Source organism: Zonotrichia albicollis, chromosome 10 (assembly GCF_047830755.1).
Source record: "Zonotrichia albicollis isolate bZonAlb1 chromosome 10, bZonAlb1.hap1, whole genome shotgun sequence".
NCBI lineage: Eukaryota > Metazoa > Chordata > Aves > Passeriformes > Passerellidae > Zonotrichia > Zonotrichia albicollis.
In genome coordinates, this window is record NC_133828.1 from 27901437 (window position 1) to 27920088 (window position 18652).

The window sequence follows — 18652 nt, forward strand, 5'->3', positions numbered from 1 at the left end:
ACTGCAGCTGGCTCAGCTGCCTTGCTTTTCACCTGTGTGTGTTTCTTGAGGAAATGATAAAACTTCAACTGCCTCAAAGCATGAGCTCCATTAGGGTGTTTGGTGCTGGGGCCAGATTAAAGTTGAAATTTAGCTGGAATTTAGGCTTGTTCCTGCTGTTCCTGCCTCCTTACATCTCAGCCTTCTAAGGTCTTTTATCCAGGGCAAGTACTGGTCACAGGGGCTTAGGAATTCACCCACTCGGGTACAGCAGTTAATAGGAAATCCATCCAAAGCTTTGATTTTCCGGATTCACCATACTTAAAATCACCATACTTAAAAGCTATTTAAAACCTAGATCTCAAAATAATGACTGTTCATGTAAGTCCTTTATGCCACTTGCAACAAACAAGAAAGCCTACTCAATCATGTCTCTGTCTAGATATGCAGAACAGTGGAGGGCATAAAGAAAACCACACTAAAGCATAGTTTATTTTCTTGGTTGTGAAGATACTGAACTTGCAAAATGTGTATGATGATGTAGTTAGGTAAGAGAGAAGTGTTGGTGGCCAGGAGAGGTCTGGAGGGGGTTTGCAATTAATCAAGTCATTACCTTATGTGATTTGCTGTGAAGAGGCTGATAAAATAATTATCTTTTTTTCCTCCTAATTAAAGATAATTTTGAATTCAATCCTGCCTCCCTGGGTGTTTTGGAACTAAAATATATTTGTTGAAGTGCATTGGATGACTGATACTTTTTGTTGTTTTTCTGGACTCTCACACTTATTCCTTTCACCTTTTGGACAGACACAGCAGATGGCGTTTCTCAGGAGCTGTTCTCTGCAGGCCTGGTTGATGGTCATGATGTAGTTATAGGTAAATTACATTTTTGTTTGCAATTATGCTCTTGTGACATGTTTGTGTTAAATGGATGTGAAAAAATGTTTTCTCTGATGCTGGTTTTCAGAAAATCTCTTTTGTCCTAATTTTGCTTTCATGTATGCATAGTTCAATCAACAAAGCAATTTTGATACCAGTCCAAGAATTGCTTTTGGAAGTCAGATCTCTTCAGTGGTTTGAGAGGGGGTGATATAACATATTTCTCCTGAAGGATTATTGATAAGTCTATGGTTGAGCATTTTTGTGATAACTTCATTTTTTTGTGTAACAATAAAATGATTTGTCAGTAGGCTATTGCAGAGTGTGCTTTGACAACCCTGAAGTTAGTCTTCTCTTGGGTTCATAGAAGGAGGAGCAAGACAGTGTTCAGAACCTATGGAAATTGCATCTAGTGGTGTTATTTCTGTGGTAAAAAAGAAAAGGCAATCAGAAATGTTTTCTGGTGGCTGAAAGATGCTTCTCTATATTTCTATTCCAGGCTTAGTAATGTTTTAATTTTTTTTCTTGAAATTCAGTGCTTCATAAAGATGATTAATTTGGAAGTGGTTATTTCTCTGCATCTTCTTTCTTTCTTCTAGATGCTCAAGACCAGCAGATGTATAGTCACCAAAATCAGAGGGGGATAGTATATGCTAGATAAGGGAAAACTCAGTTGAGGAATACAACCAAGTCAATTTTTGTGTTGTGTTCAGAAACAAATTCTTATCAGTAGGTTAAGATTTCCTTACCAAACTCCTCAGTGGTATGGAGAGTGTTTCACAGCTCCAGAAGTTCATTACTTGCCTGGAAGATTATCTAAAATACATTCTCACTGCATTTGTAGGTAAACTCCTTCTGAGAGAAGCAAAAAAAGTACTTTTTGCTTTTTGATGATCAGAATACAGATTAATTCTAGCTGATCTAAGAAATAAAATTCTTGTCTGATCTTTTACCTTTATTTCTAAAGAAAAAGTATTTTAGAGAGGCTTGCAGATGATACAAGCTGTAGGCACTCTTAAAGCCACTTCTACTGCATGGTTATTTTAAGGATTCAGGAAGACGAGTTGCTTGGCCTTGGTTTGTTGTCATTTAAACATCCAGTATGAAAAATGTCATTACCATACTGCTGATAATATTTCTGGCAGAATTTTCATTTAGAAAAAAAGACGGTTTTTTCCTGGATAACAAAAGAATTGTTATTTGACTGCCTGGACAGTCAGGTTGCACTCTGAGTCACAACTGGTGATGCTGCAGTGCAAGTCCTGCTGGGACCCAGTGAGAAATCTTTTCCCTTCTGCATTTTCCCTTTGCTGCAAAATTCTATTTCAATGCAAAGTGCCAGTACTTCTGTGAAAATGGCAGCATGAATGGGATTTGTTATCATTTTGCAGGGGGCGTGATGGGGGAAAGGCAAATGAAAATACATGTCCCTCATGTGATAAATTCCCATCCCACAGTGATAGCATTTTGGTCCTTGAAGAAGCACATAAAAATATTTAAACAAGATTTTTCCATATCAGGCTTGGTTAGAGACACTGTCTAGTAATAAAAGTTTACTTCCTTACTTTGTCCCTGTTTGGAATTGCATCACACTTTGATTTTTAGGATTATGATTGTTCCTTTTGTACTTTCATGTTTTATCTTTTACTGTGGTACTAAAAAAATCTAAGGAAATAAAATTTCTTGTATGTAATGAAATGAATCAACTTGTATTTAATTTCAGTAATTTATTTTTAGTTTATATTAATCTTTATTTAGTTTATATGGTAGGATTTTTATGATGTAACTTACCTCAAGCTCCACAGGCACAAACTCTTGAGTAAATTTGTGTTATAATCTTGTATCTGCTTCACCTGTGAAGCTTTCAAATATGTTTGGACGTTGTTACCTTCCTAGAAAATTACTTCAGATTTCATATTTTATTGAAGGAAGATTTCTGCAAAACGTGATTTTGCTTTTAATTAAGTAAAAAATTAAATTTGCACTTTGTTGGAATAGTTCACTGTAACAGTGCAATCTTAAGAAGTGTTTCAGTTTGAAGCCAGAGGTCATATAAGAGAGCAGATGGTGTTTAAAATGTAAATCTGCTTACAAAACTAATTTTCTGTGTAAAATTATGTTAGCACCTTGTTCAATCAAAATTTTAAAATCTTCCTATATAGGAAGAAGGGAATAGTATAGAAGAGCTTGGTTAACCTTCTTCACCAGAAGAACTGGTTCCATTAGTTTCCAGATTGAAAGCAGGTGATAAATTGCCTTTCATTTTTTAGCTGAAGCAGGCAGAAATTCAGCCACTGTAACCTGAATGAAAACAAGGTTCTGAGATAGTCTCATGAAAGTTGTTTTTGTAGATTCTTTTCATGGATGTCAAAACATGTAGAGACGTGGACAAAAGAGGAAGGTGAAAATACACACACGTTTTTATGTTGAACTCAACTATTTGTTTGCATAATGGCTGATCTTCTGAAAGGACATTTAAAATAGGAGTCAGCAAATGCTGTTGTGGAAGTAGGCCATGGCATGTGTGAGCTGAAGTTGTTAACGTATAGAATTTAAAAGCTGACACCTCAAGTTCTATAGAATTTGCTTCTAAGCATCAACAAGCTTCACCTTTTGAATCTTGCTGGATTTGCTTCACTTAACACAGGCTTGTCAGGAAGATTTCCTTTCTGATGTACTGAAGTTCAGCTACTGGTTCCGCAGAAAACGAGAAATCCCAGCTTGATGTTTGGGTTTGGCTCTGATTGGCTGCTTCCTTTTCTATTATCATTGTTTCACACGAGGTTCCTAGACCATGGGAATTAGCAGAGAGATTTGTTTAAAGGCAGACTAGAGTTTGTGTTTTTGCAGAGGGGTATGAGCCTTGGAGCCTGTGGTATCTTGCTGATGAGGTATTTTTATGCGGAAATATCTGTTAGATCTTTTGTATTTTCAAAATTTCTTTTGAGATAGTGTCTCTGTATGCAATGCATGTATATTAGCTGGTAAATGTCCATCAGGTAATGCTTCATTATATTTTTGATACCATAAGGAAAACTCAAATCATATCAACAGTCAATTCTCTTGAAAATCACGTAGTTGCATTCCTACTCCACTGGTATATACAATGTGCATATAATTACGATGAAGCCTTAGACTACAGTTAATTTGCTGGAGTCCTTGTTTAAATTTCAGAACCTGAAGGTGTATTTACAATTACTAAATTGCAGTATATACATAACTTTTTCATCAATATCTTGAATATTTTCTTAGGTGCACAAATACAATAGATGCCATAATAGTTTGATACAATTACTTTGTAAGTAAACAGAACTTAAATTAGCATCTAGATTTATAAAGCAAGCCCAGCATGGCTGTGGATACAGTAATGACCATGAGTGTACAGAACATGTATCTGACCAAATCCAGAACAGCATTATTTCAAAGGACTGCTAAACAGTAAGTAACATATGTAACACAGTGTAGCAATAATATATAGTTACCAATTACTCATAGTAATAAAGCATTTGAAATTGAAACAGCTGACTGTCTTACAGTGTAATGTCTGCTGATGCTGAAGGTACTGTCATACTAAAATAGAATGATGAAAAAGCACCAGCCCAGTTTGTTGGTGCAGTTAGCTTATGGTGGCACTGATAATCGACGTTCTAGAAAATCCATAGACTTACACAATAAATATCATTTTGCTCTCTGAAGTTTTGCTCTGGATTTGCTTATATCTCATTTTACTTTGTATTTTTAGAGTCATCATCTTTGAAACGGAATGATTTTTGTTTAACAAATTCCATCTCATCTTACTGCAGTTAGGAAATGGGATAGAGCTGCACAAGTGGAAGACATACAGTATACATTTTTGTGCTCAAAGAGCAGTATGGGTGGCTAACTGGAACAGCACTACCATTTGAAGGCACCTTAGGTTTGTCATTTAATATCAGTAATATTTTGAAGTGCACCAATTTTTGTAGTATTTAGGAAATTTTTTAGAAGTTTTGTTTGTTTTACTTGTGGTTCAAACTGAGTTAAATAACTGAGTTTTAAATTAAATGTATCACAGTTTTATTTATTCCAAAGCTCACTTTACCCATAAACTTTCTAATGAGACAATGCCTTTATAGATTCTTACAAATTCATTTCAACTAAATTAGAGGGACTAAATACTTTGTGTTGACTTTAATATATTATCCAGAAAGAAAACATATAGATTTAATGAAAACCTGACTGTATTTTCAGGCATTTTGTAAAAACCTATGTGCCTTCAAAATGTGTACATAACTCAGTATCTCTTTAGCAAGATATGCAAATACATTACAAGTGGAAGAATATCTCTAAAATCCCTGGGGGCTTTAACAAGGACTTAAATATTTCAACACATCTGGCTCATTTAGAGCTAATGCACTGAAGGGTGACTCATAATGATGAGACTGCCAGGAGTTCTGGAAGCTTGAGGTGCACCTGCAGCTAATGAATTTTTGTGTCAAATTGCACCTAAGTTATTTTAGACCTTCTGTGTTGGATATAAAAGGTGCACTGGAGGAAATGTATTGTGTGAAGCTGGCAGGTTTCACAGAAGTTCCACTGTGATGAAATTGCAGTGTGGTAAAAATGTAAAGGTTCAAGGTGCAAAAAACCTTGTGTTAGGTGAATAATCACTGTTGCTGTGGTTTATAGCAGAACTATAAATATGTGATATAGGCATTCTCCAAGTGTGCAAATTATTCTTCACACATACATATGTGTGTTCATGTGTCATCGTGAATGTGCCTGTCTTACAGCCATGATAAAGTAACTAATAATCATTAGTTATTTTAAAAAAAAAGAAGGTAGAATTGACAACTGCTTCAAAGAAAGTGTTCCTTTTTTTCAACCTGCAGTCTGCTGGTTCCTGCTTAAATGTGCAAATGAGGAATTAATCCATGTGGTTATTAGTGGGATTAGTTTGAGTTTTGCCTGATACAGTAAGTGATAAACTGTCTGCTCCTCATACATTTGAATCAAAGTTGCAATGACTTTGCTTTCTAGTTAAGAAGAAAACAAAACAAAAACAATTGTGAATTTGAATCAGAAATTGCAAAAGCAGCAATGTATGTAATGTTCCTGTTTTCAATAGTAATTTACTTGCTATTCTTTATTTTCTTGGCATTCACTTCTCTGCCAGGGGCTAGTATGTCAAAATAAGGATTTATTGAGGTTCTTCAAACTAGATGTATTCTATTTCAGAACCTAACTCCAGCACATCAGGGAGTCTTTTCTAAATATATTCTTCTTGTTTCAAGTTTCAGATACAAGGTATTGAAGTAGCCTGGCTGCTATTTCATCTTCTTAATGGTTTTGTCAGAACATTATCTATAATTCATAGCTGAACTTGGGAGAGGAGGACTTGTGAAGACCTGATAGGGAAAGGAGATTGCAAAGTAATAATATGCATAGCAGAATATGACCTGCCTTATTTCTGCATAGACCTATATTTCAGATCTAATCCAGTGTGATGAAGATACTTGTTAGAGCTGTCTTCACTATCTTGATGGTTACCAAACTGTTGCCAAAACCTGCGTCTGAAAACTAGCACTTGATTTCTACATTCAGTCATAGGGAAATTATTTTTCAACCTAGTACTCTCATTCTTTTGTATAGAGAATTTAAGAGAACAATTTACTGTAATATCTCAGGCTTGTTAAATAGCCCTAATAGCAGTGCTGGGCAGCAGGTGTAAATTTTTATTATAAATGTTCATTTGAGAATAGACTGAGGTCTAGAATGCTCAGGATCCTCAAAATGAAGGGGAAGTGATGAAATATGTATATACTCAGCCCTCACCTTCCTAAATAATCTACTCCATTAGGCACATGAAGAATCAAGGTCTGAAATACATAAGTATTTAATTACCCAAATATATTCCATTTATCCTTTTAGAAAGGAAAGTAGAATATCTTTTTACTTTGTTTACTTATCCTTTTAGTTTGTTTTAAATTTGCAGTGGTTATCCTAAGCATTTTTCACATCCTCTGGGGGAAGAAAAATCAATTTGAAATATCAACTCTCATTTTTTTATAAGTTTCTGGGAAAAGCTACAATTTTCCAGTTCTACAATTAATATTTTAAACTATCAATGAAACCAATTGTCACCGTTGTGCTATTTTTCTTTTTTTTCCCTCTTCTCACAGACTATAATATAAAATGTTTCTTTGGAATCAGATAGCCATACTAAGTAATTGAGAATTCAGGAGCTTAATAATATGTTATTGGAATTGATATAGGTAGATTTCTAGCACTGACTTATGTCACTTTTTATTTGGATGCAGTACTCCTGTTTTATAAAATATACTGCTTCTGTTGATGTCAATTTTTCCATCAGTTACCTAAAGAAAAATTACAACTTGTATATTACTTAACCAAACCTCAGTTTTCTAGTTTTAGCCTGTGACCCGTGAATATCAATACTCCATGTTAATTGATCTTAATTCACTTAATATGAAGACATTTGAGGTCTGCTATTATTTTGTACATGTGTTGAGATATATTTTTTCAGTTTGAGCAAGGGTAAATATTGAAAGTCTTTATTTGTGGGTAGAAGTCAATCAGGAATATCCCCCCGATGTCTCTGCCATTCATTTGAATAACCTAGGCTAATTGGCTAGTTGATAAAGCTTTGGTCCCAACCAAGTCTCTATTTTATTTTTTTTTCCATTTTTTTTCCTTTGGAACAAGATAGCCTGGTGCCAAAGGCTGTTTACTATCCCTAATGTCTATGCTGTTTACTATCCTTAATGTCTAAAATTACATGAGCCAGCCTAAACCTAGGATGTCTGTATGGAGTAAGCAATTAATACAGTATTGGGGCTCAGAACTCATATGAACCACAGATCTCAAGTGGAGTTAATTATTGTTTTAAATTGAGAAAAGTGCAGGTAGAAATTGTTCACTAGGATCCCTGTTCACTGGGATGCTGTAGGAGACCATTTTCAGTCTCGGTGTTCCTTTCAAAGCAGAAGTGCTTTGGCCTTCTCTTGTCCTGTACCTGCCCTCTTTGAGCTGTGTTTTCTGGTGGTGAGGCTGCAAATCGAGCTGTAAGAAATTATCGTAGTATCAAAAGTTGAAATGGGGATCATTTCCACTGTCTTTTATCTATATCTACTGATTCAGCAACACACTTTGAGAATTCAGACAAATTTGTGAGCTTTAATCTCCCTTTGATAAATTCCTAATGACACACTCTTCATAAATAATACATTTCTAAATGTTTTTAATGCTTCTGCCATATCAGTGTCCAATAGCTTTCTCAGAAGAGAAGCCAAGTTTGCTGTTGATCTTTGTTTTCTTTTATTTCTTACTTACAAGAATCATGTCTAGGTCCTTGCAGTCCTTTAGCAATAAACACTTGCTGGTTAGCTGCCGCAGATCTTCAAATGCTTTAAGATTTCCCTTGCTGCTGAGCAACTGAAGGGATTTTTTCACAGCATCCTGAATGGTTGAACTAATGGAATCACATTACACTTAAGTGACCTTTTTGATCTCTCTTTGAAGAGCCCTTTAATCTTTCAAGGCAGACAGTTGGTGAGCTGGCAGATAGTAACAAGATGGAGATCTGGAGGAATTGTTACCAAAAGCTCTAAACACTGATTGTTTTCATTTTTTGTATAATATACTATAATACAGTACTATCTAGGTTTTAAAACTTAGTTTTGCCTTTTTTTTGAACTTGCAAATGCATGAAAACCACTGTGTAGTATGAAATATAAATGAGTGCATAGATTGCAATGAACATCTTGCAATATGGGAAATGGCTTCAAGAGCGTGCATAATAAATTCAGCCCTTTGGAGGAAAAGGGCTACCAGTAGCTGAATTTCAGGAGTGATAATTCCACTTAAAAATATTCTCTGCTACTCCAGCACCCTGTGTCTTAAGACCTATACAGAAGAACACAGCATTAATCCTCAAACCAGCAGACTCCCAAGGCAGTTAATTATGGTGAGCTCCATGTTTCAGATGAAAACGGTAAAATAACTGCCTACTGTTGGGGAAGAGGTAATATTTGAAACAATCAGCAGGAAAGCCAATAAATCTGTGGAGGTTTGAGCTTGTCTCCTCTAACAGCCGTACTGCTGATGAAGTAGGGAGCAGTTGAAGGTAGCTGTTTTTTATAGACTGAGTTTTAGACTACAAAAATATTTCACTTTAACTTATTAAAAATATTTTTCATTTTCTCCAAGGTTATAATTTTTCTCTTTTTTTGGTGACAGTAATTTTGTGCCTGAATAATACTTCCCTTTCCTCATATTTGTATTTCAGGATTACAATATGCACTAGCTTTGCAAACTGTTGAACCTAAGCATGAGTTCATGAGCTATTTCCGAGGTTACCCATCCATTCTTTGCAAAATGGGAAAGCAGATGAATCATTATTCTTTTGAGAACACCCCAGAAATATCATCTCAAGCTTTAGATTCTGCTTGTGTCTGTGTTTATGCCAGATGGCTCTGGCTTAGTTGGCTGGGTGGGCATTGTACTGGAAATAGTTTAACTGTACTTCATATAGCTTTATTTACTGTCTCATTAATTTCAACTTTTCCAGAAGTTTCCCCTCTTCAGAAGCCATTAGGGTTAAGTTTCATGCCGTGTTAAGAATTTTAAGTAACCAGAGAGTGAGCACTTTGTCACATCACAGGAGAAAAACAGATGTTTGAGACTGCCCAGTTTGGTTATTATCTTGTATTTGTAAGATCTTGAAGGGGGCCTTTTTTTATTCTGTTACCTCATATAAATCACTCATTTAAAAACTGTAATTTATGTTGTTGGCCAAAATTGTAATATAGCAAAGAGTAAGTAATTTGTATTCTATACATGCAAAATCCTCTAGTTATATGGGGTTTTTAAATTTATTCCATCTGCAATTAACACCCTGTGTTCTGTATATTTATATGCTGGGTTTGACCTTTTCTCCTATTGCATGTTCTGTAAGTGCAGACTCTTATTTTGTCAGTGGCACAACCATTTGTCACTGAGCAAAACCTGCAAAAGAACCTGGAATGATTTGTGGTCTGTAGGTTGATTACACGTCCTTCAGAAGCCTTCTGAAGAAAGTGAACAGGACCTCATTTATTCTTGTAAACAACAAAAAGCCTCTTGTCCTAACTGCTGCTAATGTCTAAAGAGAGCTTTTGCTCCAAGGCATGATTTGAAGTATGCTCTATTTACCTGAGGTTACTGCTGGCAAAGAGTTTTTCCATCACCACTTAATTTTTTCTTGTTCGTGTTTCTTCTTCTGTGCATGGCCATAACATATTGAGAAAACACTGCAAAATAAAAGAGTATAGGATATCCAGGTCTTGTAGAAACAGTGAATTCCCAACAGGAGTTTAATTATCAATAAGTGCTGCTTGCAGGAGCTAATCTATGAATTTCGCAAGTACAGCATCCAAGGCATGACTTCAGATTATTTCAAAGAAAAATGGCTTTGTCAATAGGAACTGCAGTATACTTAGAGATAAGGTGGAGAGAGACGTGTTTTACAATGCTCTTCACTTTTCCAAATAATCTAAGTACCAGTGGAGAAAACAATTCCTGCCTCTCTAGAAAGTCCTAGTGTGAAACTCCTTTTCACTTCAGGGAGAGTATTACTGTATTAAATTGATTTTGTTCACCAACTTGCAGCACAAGAATTGTTGGGACTGTGGGGTGGGGAGAGGTGGTGAGAATGGGATGGTTATTTTCCTCACTATGGTTTGCCGATGTGATTGAGTTCATTTAGAAGCTGAGCCTTTAGAAACTTTACTATCATTTGATGTATTTAAGCCAAATTAGAACTTTTCATGTGAACTGTACTAGGAGGGTTAGTGAGTCTTGGCCTTGTAAATAATTTTCCTGAATGCGAAGAGCCTAAATCCAGTAGCTGGAGGAGATTTTAATCTATAAAGCCTAATAGTTCCACTTAAAAATAATGAAGTTTTTATACTTGCCTAAAGTGACAATTAATTCTGTATAGGGTTGAACAGTAACAGCAACTGCTTGTAAGTAAAAGCATTCTTTTCTGTCACGAGTGTATGCCTGGCATGAATTTTTTTTAGTGTCTTTGCGGGAAATTTGCATACTTAGCGGTCCAAACTGTGTAGGTTCAGTAATAGTCCTAAATTTTCAGAAATATATTTACAGGAGTGGTAAGTCAGTTATATTTACTGCAAATGATATCTTTAATTGCATTTAAAGTTGGATGAGTATTCAGCTGTAGAGTATCTTGTTGTATTTATAATTCTGAGGATGTCTTCACTGTATGGGATCCCCAGACCTTCTGGAGAAATAACTGGAAGGGGCTGCAGGTATTCAGGAAGGACTTTCACCTGCTTGGATGGCTTCTACTGCCTGTGCTAGAGGCTCTGTTTCCACTGGAATTTACCAAACTGGGGATGCATGGACACCTGCAGTCTATGGGTTATGTTTTTCTTAGGTGACCCCTTAGGTTACCACTTGAACCCAGATTTTTAAACAGTTTAGGTGCAGAGGGACACATCCAAAGCTATGCACATACTGAGGTCTTAGAAGGTTGGGCTTGCATTAAGGTGAAAATAGTAATGATTGTCTCATCCCTAAAGGTAATGAACCATATTTTAAAATTTCCTGAAATACTGACTTTAATATCCAAATTCAGACAGTTGCCTCTAATTTTTGTCCTTGTGGTCTAAATGAGGGCAAGACCTAGCAAAACAAAAAGTTAGAAAAATGAAAAAGATACCAGCAGGGTGGTATGGTTTTGCTAGATAAGTATGTGCAAATACTTGGCTCTTAGTTGATGATAATTACATATCCTTTCACATATTGCAGAAAGAGTAGGCTTTTGGGAGGATTTGCATTCATGGTGGCTTGATTGACTGTGATTAATGACATTATTTTGGTTAAGTGATTTCTGTTGCCTTTCTGTAAAGGCCAGAAAATGTAAAACACAGTACCAAAGTCAAAGGTGAAATGCCAGTTCTACTTGAAAATGCTGAATATGTATGATGAAAATTGAAAAGATCTCTCTGAAGGAAACTGCAGGTGTGACTATTCTTAATGTAAACTTGTATCCTAATACTATGGACTCTTTTTAGGTCTGCTTTTCTCATTTTCAAGCATAGCCTGAAAATATGTGACATTTTGCCCTTAAATCCTCCTAATCTTCTGTTTGACTACACATGTCCCACTCTAGCTATGGTCCATCAGAAAAACATAAATATAGCATATTTAATATGTAGAAGTCTCTGACTTGAGTTCATATTAAAAGTAAAAACAAGTGAATAAATAAAACTGTCCCATAGCCTTTTACTGAGCACTGCTTCTGCTTTCTTGAGGAATGATAGCCATCTAAAACACCACTCATTTCTGATACAGTGTTTAAGTAGCAACAACAAAGTAATTAACATTAACTATTTACATATATTGAAAATCCAGTTTTTCTATTTTTACTTGGAAATTTTTAATGTCTTCCCCAATAAAGAATCAATCAGGAGTGGGGTTAGGGTTTTTAAAGACTCAATACATCCCTGATGCCCCTTAGCCAACTGTATGCCAATTCACTAAAACACTTGCTGATCATAGGCTGCTGTTGGCAAAAGCACTAATAATACCTTTGGCAGTAAGTGCCTGAGGGCAGCTGGAAGCTTTGCTCCTGGGGGAATAGCCCAGCAGCACTGGGCTGTGCCACAGCAGGGCAACATGAAATGAAAGGCTGCCCTTCCTAAAGACATGCAATATGAATCATGCAGAAACATGCAACTGAATCAGTTCACATAGTCACAGTGACTCTGAAGGAAAGGAAGTAGGATTTATGGCAGCCCAATTGCCCTCTGAAACAGCAGCTAGAGAGGGATTAAATGATTCAAGTGGTAATTTACAGACATGTATATGTGTAGAATTAAGTAGAAGATTCAACAAAAGCCTTGATGTGAAGTTGAATGCAATTTTCTGTAAATCATATTTTTGTCTTTTTTTTACAGTTGCTGCTAACTTACAGAAGATAGTAGATGATCCAAAGGCCTTGAAAACATTGACTTTTAAGCTGGTAAGTAAAAGCATCAATGGAAGAAACAAACAAATTTTCAAAATATTCACATAAGAATCTGGGTTCTATCTCAGTTGTGGATACTTTGTTGAACAGCTGTGTTGACTTAGAAAGTGACTGAAATTTCCATGTATTAGAGAAAAAGCTGAAACCCTGTTTTGATAGGACAGTGCCATAACTGCATGGGAAAGAGGTTCAGTCACATGAGTTCTGAGGCAGCCTGAGGTGTAGGTGAGAGCTGTGGTAAGAAAACCCCTGGGAAGAATTGCAGAAACAAGTAAAGCAGAGAAAACTGCAATAGCTGGGTTTGCACTCCTTCACCCCCACCCCCTTAGCTCTACCCTGGCTGAAGTGTCCTCTGCTGATGGACATATTGCTCCAATCCCATTTTTTTCAAACACCTGCCCCCATTTTTTTTGCATACAGGTCACTTTCTCCACTGCTTACTTCTCCTTAGTTCTTGTCAACCTTCTTCCAGTTGACCATCCACACCTGCATGGTGGTCCTTCTCCCACTGTATTTTATTATTGTTTCTACTTTTCTACCTCTATCTTCTGTATGTATGTCATCAGACCCTGGGTTGGGGCTTGGGACTCGTTTCTGTGCTGCATTTTGTACACTGGACCATGAGTCCTTAATTTTGGTCAATATTGATTGTAGCATGATAGATTTAATTTAATATTAATATTAATAAATTTAAATTGCAAAAACTTGAGCCAGAATTGATGTGCTGTGTTTGTTTTTATTTATTGTTAAAATTAAGTTAAAAAATCTTTATACCTAAAGCTACTGAATTATTAGTTATGTAAATGCCAATTAGCTTTCAGCACCTTTTACTGGGAGTTACTCAGTTGCATGAGAGACTACACTGGATGTCTGTTAGATAAGCAGGTCTCCAGAATCACAGCTTTGTTTATAAAAGCAGCTGCTGTAGAGAGCCATTTTTAGACCTAATTGATGATGATGTATTAATTCAAGACTCTTCTTCCTATGTCATTCTTTATACAGATCTGAGGAATTTTAGCTGACTCATTTGAGCTCACTTTTGCTCTTCAATCCAGTGAAATCCCCTGAACTTCCGCATTCCTTGTGAGAAGGGGTTGGGCTAGGGGAATAAAGACATGTAATTTAAATTAATTTCTTTCTCTGGCCTTTGCTATAAATACAGCTTAAAAGCTACTGCTTTAATTTTTGAAGTTGATCTATGCTCCTGCTGTCTAAACATCTGACTTGGCTTTATTGTGTAGTAAATGACATCTCACCAAGAGCATTTAGGTAACAGATACTCCAGAGGCTCTGAGAAGCCGGGGTTTCTCATTCCCACACTTAAAATAGAGGCTTGTGATTCCAAAATGTAATATCCCATAGTATCCAGGTTATGTATGTTGAAAACAAATCCACTTGAAAACTTAGGCTGGGATATTTTTTTCTATTTTTTTGATGATTCAGTTGGATTTATTGCTGAGGTTTATGTCACATAAAATTTCAGATTCCAGTGAGTGAATGCTGATTTCATTCTGCTTCTTACCATACTCAGCATTAGTAGACAATCCAAAATCAATGTCTTTGTTCCTGTTCAGTAGGTAAGTTCCACTGGATGGGTAGGAATTCTGGAGGTTAATTTTTAACCTTAGTTTCTTCCTCATACTCTTGACCTAAGTTTCCTGCACTAGTTCCTCTTTTCACAGGGAAAGACCATAACAAGAAGTATCCTAATTTATTTTTCTCCTTGGATTAATTCAACCTATCTTCTATTTCTGCTTATTTCTGTGTTGTATAGTGAAGTTGCTAAGTGAATTGTTGCCTATGAGAACTCTCATATCTTTGTATGCATTACTGGGTCTTTGTTACCTCATAGCAAGACCTCACTGAATTTGAGCACTTATATGCTACTTGATTAAAACAAATTTTGTTGGTCAATATTTAAAGGGGTTTAAAGGTCTAAATGTAGCTAATCCTATATCCATTCAGAAAATTCAATTGAAAAATACTTCTTAGTCTAGGATTAGTTGCTAGTATTTCTGGACAAGCAGTCTAGTTATTATCTCTCTGTTTACAAGTTGCTGTTACTGGTATTTTATTGGTAAATAATATTTCTATTCATACAGCAAGCTGTCCATCTTTGGGGTGAAAAAGGAAGAGTTTATGTCTTAACTATTTTTGTATTTAATTATTACTGAAATAGTAAGGAAAATTTTTAGGGTGAGGTGCCTGGATGGCAGGGGTTGGATTCCCTCTCCTGCATATTTTATAAACAATGTATCTTTGCTCTTGCAATGATGTAATTCTGCAGAACATATATAGTATTAACTATCCCCTAGCTGTCTGTGCTAACACAGAATTAAAACTTCCCTGTATGATCCAGCTGTCCACACTTTGGGGAGGAGGCTGCTTTAATACACAAATAATCTTGGAAACACTCAAGGAAACACAAAATCATTGCACAGCATAATTTGCATTTTGTGCAAAGACTTTAGTTATGAAAAAGGGTGGAAAGAAACCCAATAATGAAAGAGTGTGTTCAGTCTCTACCAAGCACTTTTATTTTGCAATTTGTGTATCATATTTGTATTTATGCTAAGCACAAAATACAAGTTAATAGTTTCCAGGTGCATTAAATAGACATGAGATAATACTTATTGATAAGGAAGGCAAGGGAGTAGAAGTCTATTTTTAGGCTGATGGGGATTTTGAAGTTTATAATGAATTTAAGGCATTTGAATATCTATATTCATTAGATATGTTACTTAGCATGACTTTGAGGAGATTGATAGCTAGCTAGAGAGTAGAACAATGTTAGTAGTAGTAGCAGCACTTAAATTTTAGCATTAAATTTTAAGTGCAAAATTCAAACTCCATTTATTTGGTAAAATCCCAATCCAAGCACCATTCAGATATCTGAATAGTAACCAGGAGTGATGATCTCAGACCTTTAATTTGCTGCTTCTGTGGAATAAGAGATGTGAAATACTATCTGAAGAGAGAACTACTGTTCTCTGTGTCTGCTCAAAGTAAATTTGAAGGGCTAGTCTGATGTAATACTTCAAGTGTCAACACAGTTTTTATTTCTTGTCATGAAAATTCAATGGTTCGTGTCAGTGCACCTTCTATGCTCAATCTGAGAGCTCTTAACCCTACAGCACATGTTCACAAACCAGTTCTATTAAAGTGTTCAACTGCTACTAATGCAAAAAAGGATCAAAAGCTTTTTGATAGGGTGGACCAATTGTTCTGTTGGAGATATTTTGTGATGTGCAAAAAAAATCTGAAGGCATCTGTCCTAAGTAAGTTAGCATTGCACTTTTAATCCAATTCTAATAATATTTTGACTTATCTACCATACAGATAAAAAAGTATAAACCCCTTTATTTAAAGTGCTACTTTTGTCCTACAGAAGCAACTGTGGTGTTTAAAAATCGGAACAGAAATACTCTGCCTCCAGCATATTTTTTCGAAAACAGACCTAAAGTAATTGTTTCGTTCTCAGCAAAGTGGTTTTATATTCTTACTGTTATATATGAAAAATGAACTGATTACTTGTGCCAATTTGTTTTGAGACAAGCTTTACTGAAGAATCTAAACTGTGCAGTTTTAACTACTGAATTGTACCGTCAGGAGGGAGCTGTCCTTTTGCAAATATTAGTATTTACTATATAACTAAAGATTGTTTCAGTTTCTTGTTTAAAAATTCATCTGGTTGATGAACTATCTTGGTGGCTGGACTCATGAGACATTTGCTGTGTACCACCAGCACAGTGGTAAAAAGTGGATTCTATACATATGTATTAGTTGCTCTTCATGAGGGAAAACTGTTTACTCCCATGAAAAAGCAAATTTGGCTCCAGTCTGGAAAGTTTGTTTTCAAGATTTTGGGTATTTCAGTGTCCATTTTCCATAATTTTTTCCATAATTTTTAATATTGACTACAAGAGTTTGCTAAAATTAAGGTTGCAATTGGTTGCATGCTGACTGCGGCCACATGAAGCAGTCTGAAAGCTTTCCTTCAATCAAGCTCTTTGCTGACTGGGCAATATGGGGAAACTTTATATCCTGGCTGTCAAATGCTCCTTTGCAGCATGATATACTAAACATTTCTGTTTGTACTTGCAGGCCTCTGGCTGTGATGGCACTGAGATTCCTGATGAAGTGAAACTGATTGGTTTTGCTCAGTTAAGTGTCAGCTGATGTCTGTCCCTTGACCCCAAGCCGAATTGTGAGATTGCGAAAAAGCCAGCTTAGATGCAAAGGAAAATTAATGCACCACACACTGAGTTTTGCTTCATTATCTAGCAATTCACAAAGTCAGAACAAGCAAAGCCCACAGCTACACCGCTGCTGTTAACGTTCAAAATGCTCCTCAATGTCTCTTAGAAGTTGATTTGGATTCCCCCAGAGTGAAAAGCCTGTGGAAATGCTCTCTCTCAGGTGGCTGTGTTTATTGGTTACAAAAGGAACTTTCTATCAAGCTTACTTCTTTCACAGACTTTGAGTGAAACTATTTTACCTGTACTTGTGGTTGATAATACTGCCTCTGTTCTGTTACATTTAGAAATTAACATACATATAAAAGTTTAGAAATATTAGCCAAACTTGAATTCTAGTTAAAAAAAATTACTGTGAATTTTATTTTTCATATATTTATGCGTTACACATACTAGTAATAAGAAAATTATTTGACTTGATTATGTGCTATTTGCAGTTAATCTCCCACTATTTAAAAAAGTTTCAGGTATGTCTTTGAAGTATTTAGTAACTTCTAGGGGTTTTTTGAAATCATTTGATCTGGCATTAGCAAGCTTTTGTTGGTTGTGTGTCAAAAAACCAGTCCACAAACTGATCCTCAAGGGAGTGGGAGGTGCCTTGCAGATATTAATGTTTTAAGAATGTGCCTGAGGCTGCTGATATAAATAATCTCCATTTTCTAGAAGTACCATACATATGGTACAATAAATATATATAGTTATCTGAGCGAGGAGGGGATCTACAGTAGCAAAGGTGTTAGAGTATTTTGACTATGCTTTATTGGGGAGTCGAACTAGAGCTACTCTGAACTGTTGCTAAGGTAGAACGCTTACTGTGTCCATCTCTGATCTGACTTACCCTTAATGATAAAAACCAGTTACATACAAGTGAATAAAAACTTGAAGAATGGAACTGAAGCTTTATTTGAAGTTCTGCTAAATACCAAGGTGGAATGAAAATAATAGGGTTTTGTGCAATGATCAAGTAAAACTCTGTTACAAAGAAAACACTTTGACCCAAGTAGCCCTCTGTTTAACCTGTGACATAGACGTTATGGAGCTAGGGAACCTTAGAAAGACTTCCACATTTGGAGATATGTTTCTCAGAGGTTACACTTTAAACTAGTTCCTATTTAATCCTAGATAAGTGGCAGCTCTTTAATGTACTGAAAATGGCAAATATATATTGTTAAGAGAAGTTATTTATAATGCCTTGTCATAATCGTTGAGGTGTTCTAGAACTATTTGCATACGACTCAATGTAATCCCATCCCATCCTACTGTTTACATGATGATTACTCCAAGATGACTGCAAAGATTAAAAAAATAAAATTAAAATAAAGATGTATTGCACAAACTGATTTGTATTTTGAGTTTCCATGCTCTGAATGGATTACAGAGTTGTTATTACGAAAGGCTGCTGTCCTTAGTTGGGGAGGAGGAGGAGGTGGAGAGGGTTGCTTTACCTCCTTGCTCTCCAAGACTTTGCCGAAGCCATTTTTAAGGCTCCCAAGGGCTTACTTCA

The 18652-nt window shown here is 35.9% G+C and overlaps 1 protein-coding gene across 6 annotated transcripts in view; it reads left to right on the plus strand.

Moving 5' to 3' along the window:
- The window catches only part of STK39 (serine/threonine kinase 39), a 75119-nt gene extending 57084 nt beyond the window's left edge, over nucleotides 1–18035 (plus strand). For all 6 annotated transcript variants that reach the window (XM_074548548.1, XM_074548549.1, XM_074548550.1 and 3 more), the window contains 3 exons: nucleotides 787–855; nucleotides 12822–12886; nucleotides 16997–18035. In XM_074548548.1, coding sequence (XP_074404649.1) covers nucleotides 787–855; nucleotides 12822–12886; nucleotides 16997–17071 — 209 coding nt within the window. In that variant the 3' untranslated portion in view covers nucleotides 17072–18035. The remainder of the gene's footprint in view (nucleotides 1–786; nucleotides 856–12821; nucleotides 12887–16996) is intronic.
- The last annotated feature ends 617 nt before the right edge of the window (nucleotides 18036–18652 follow it).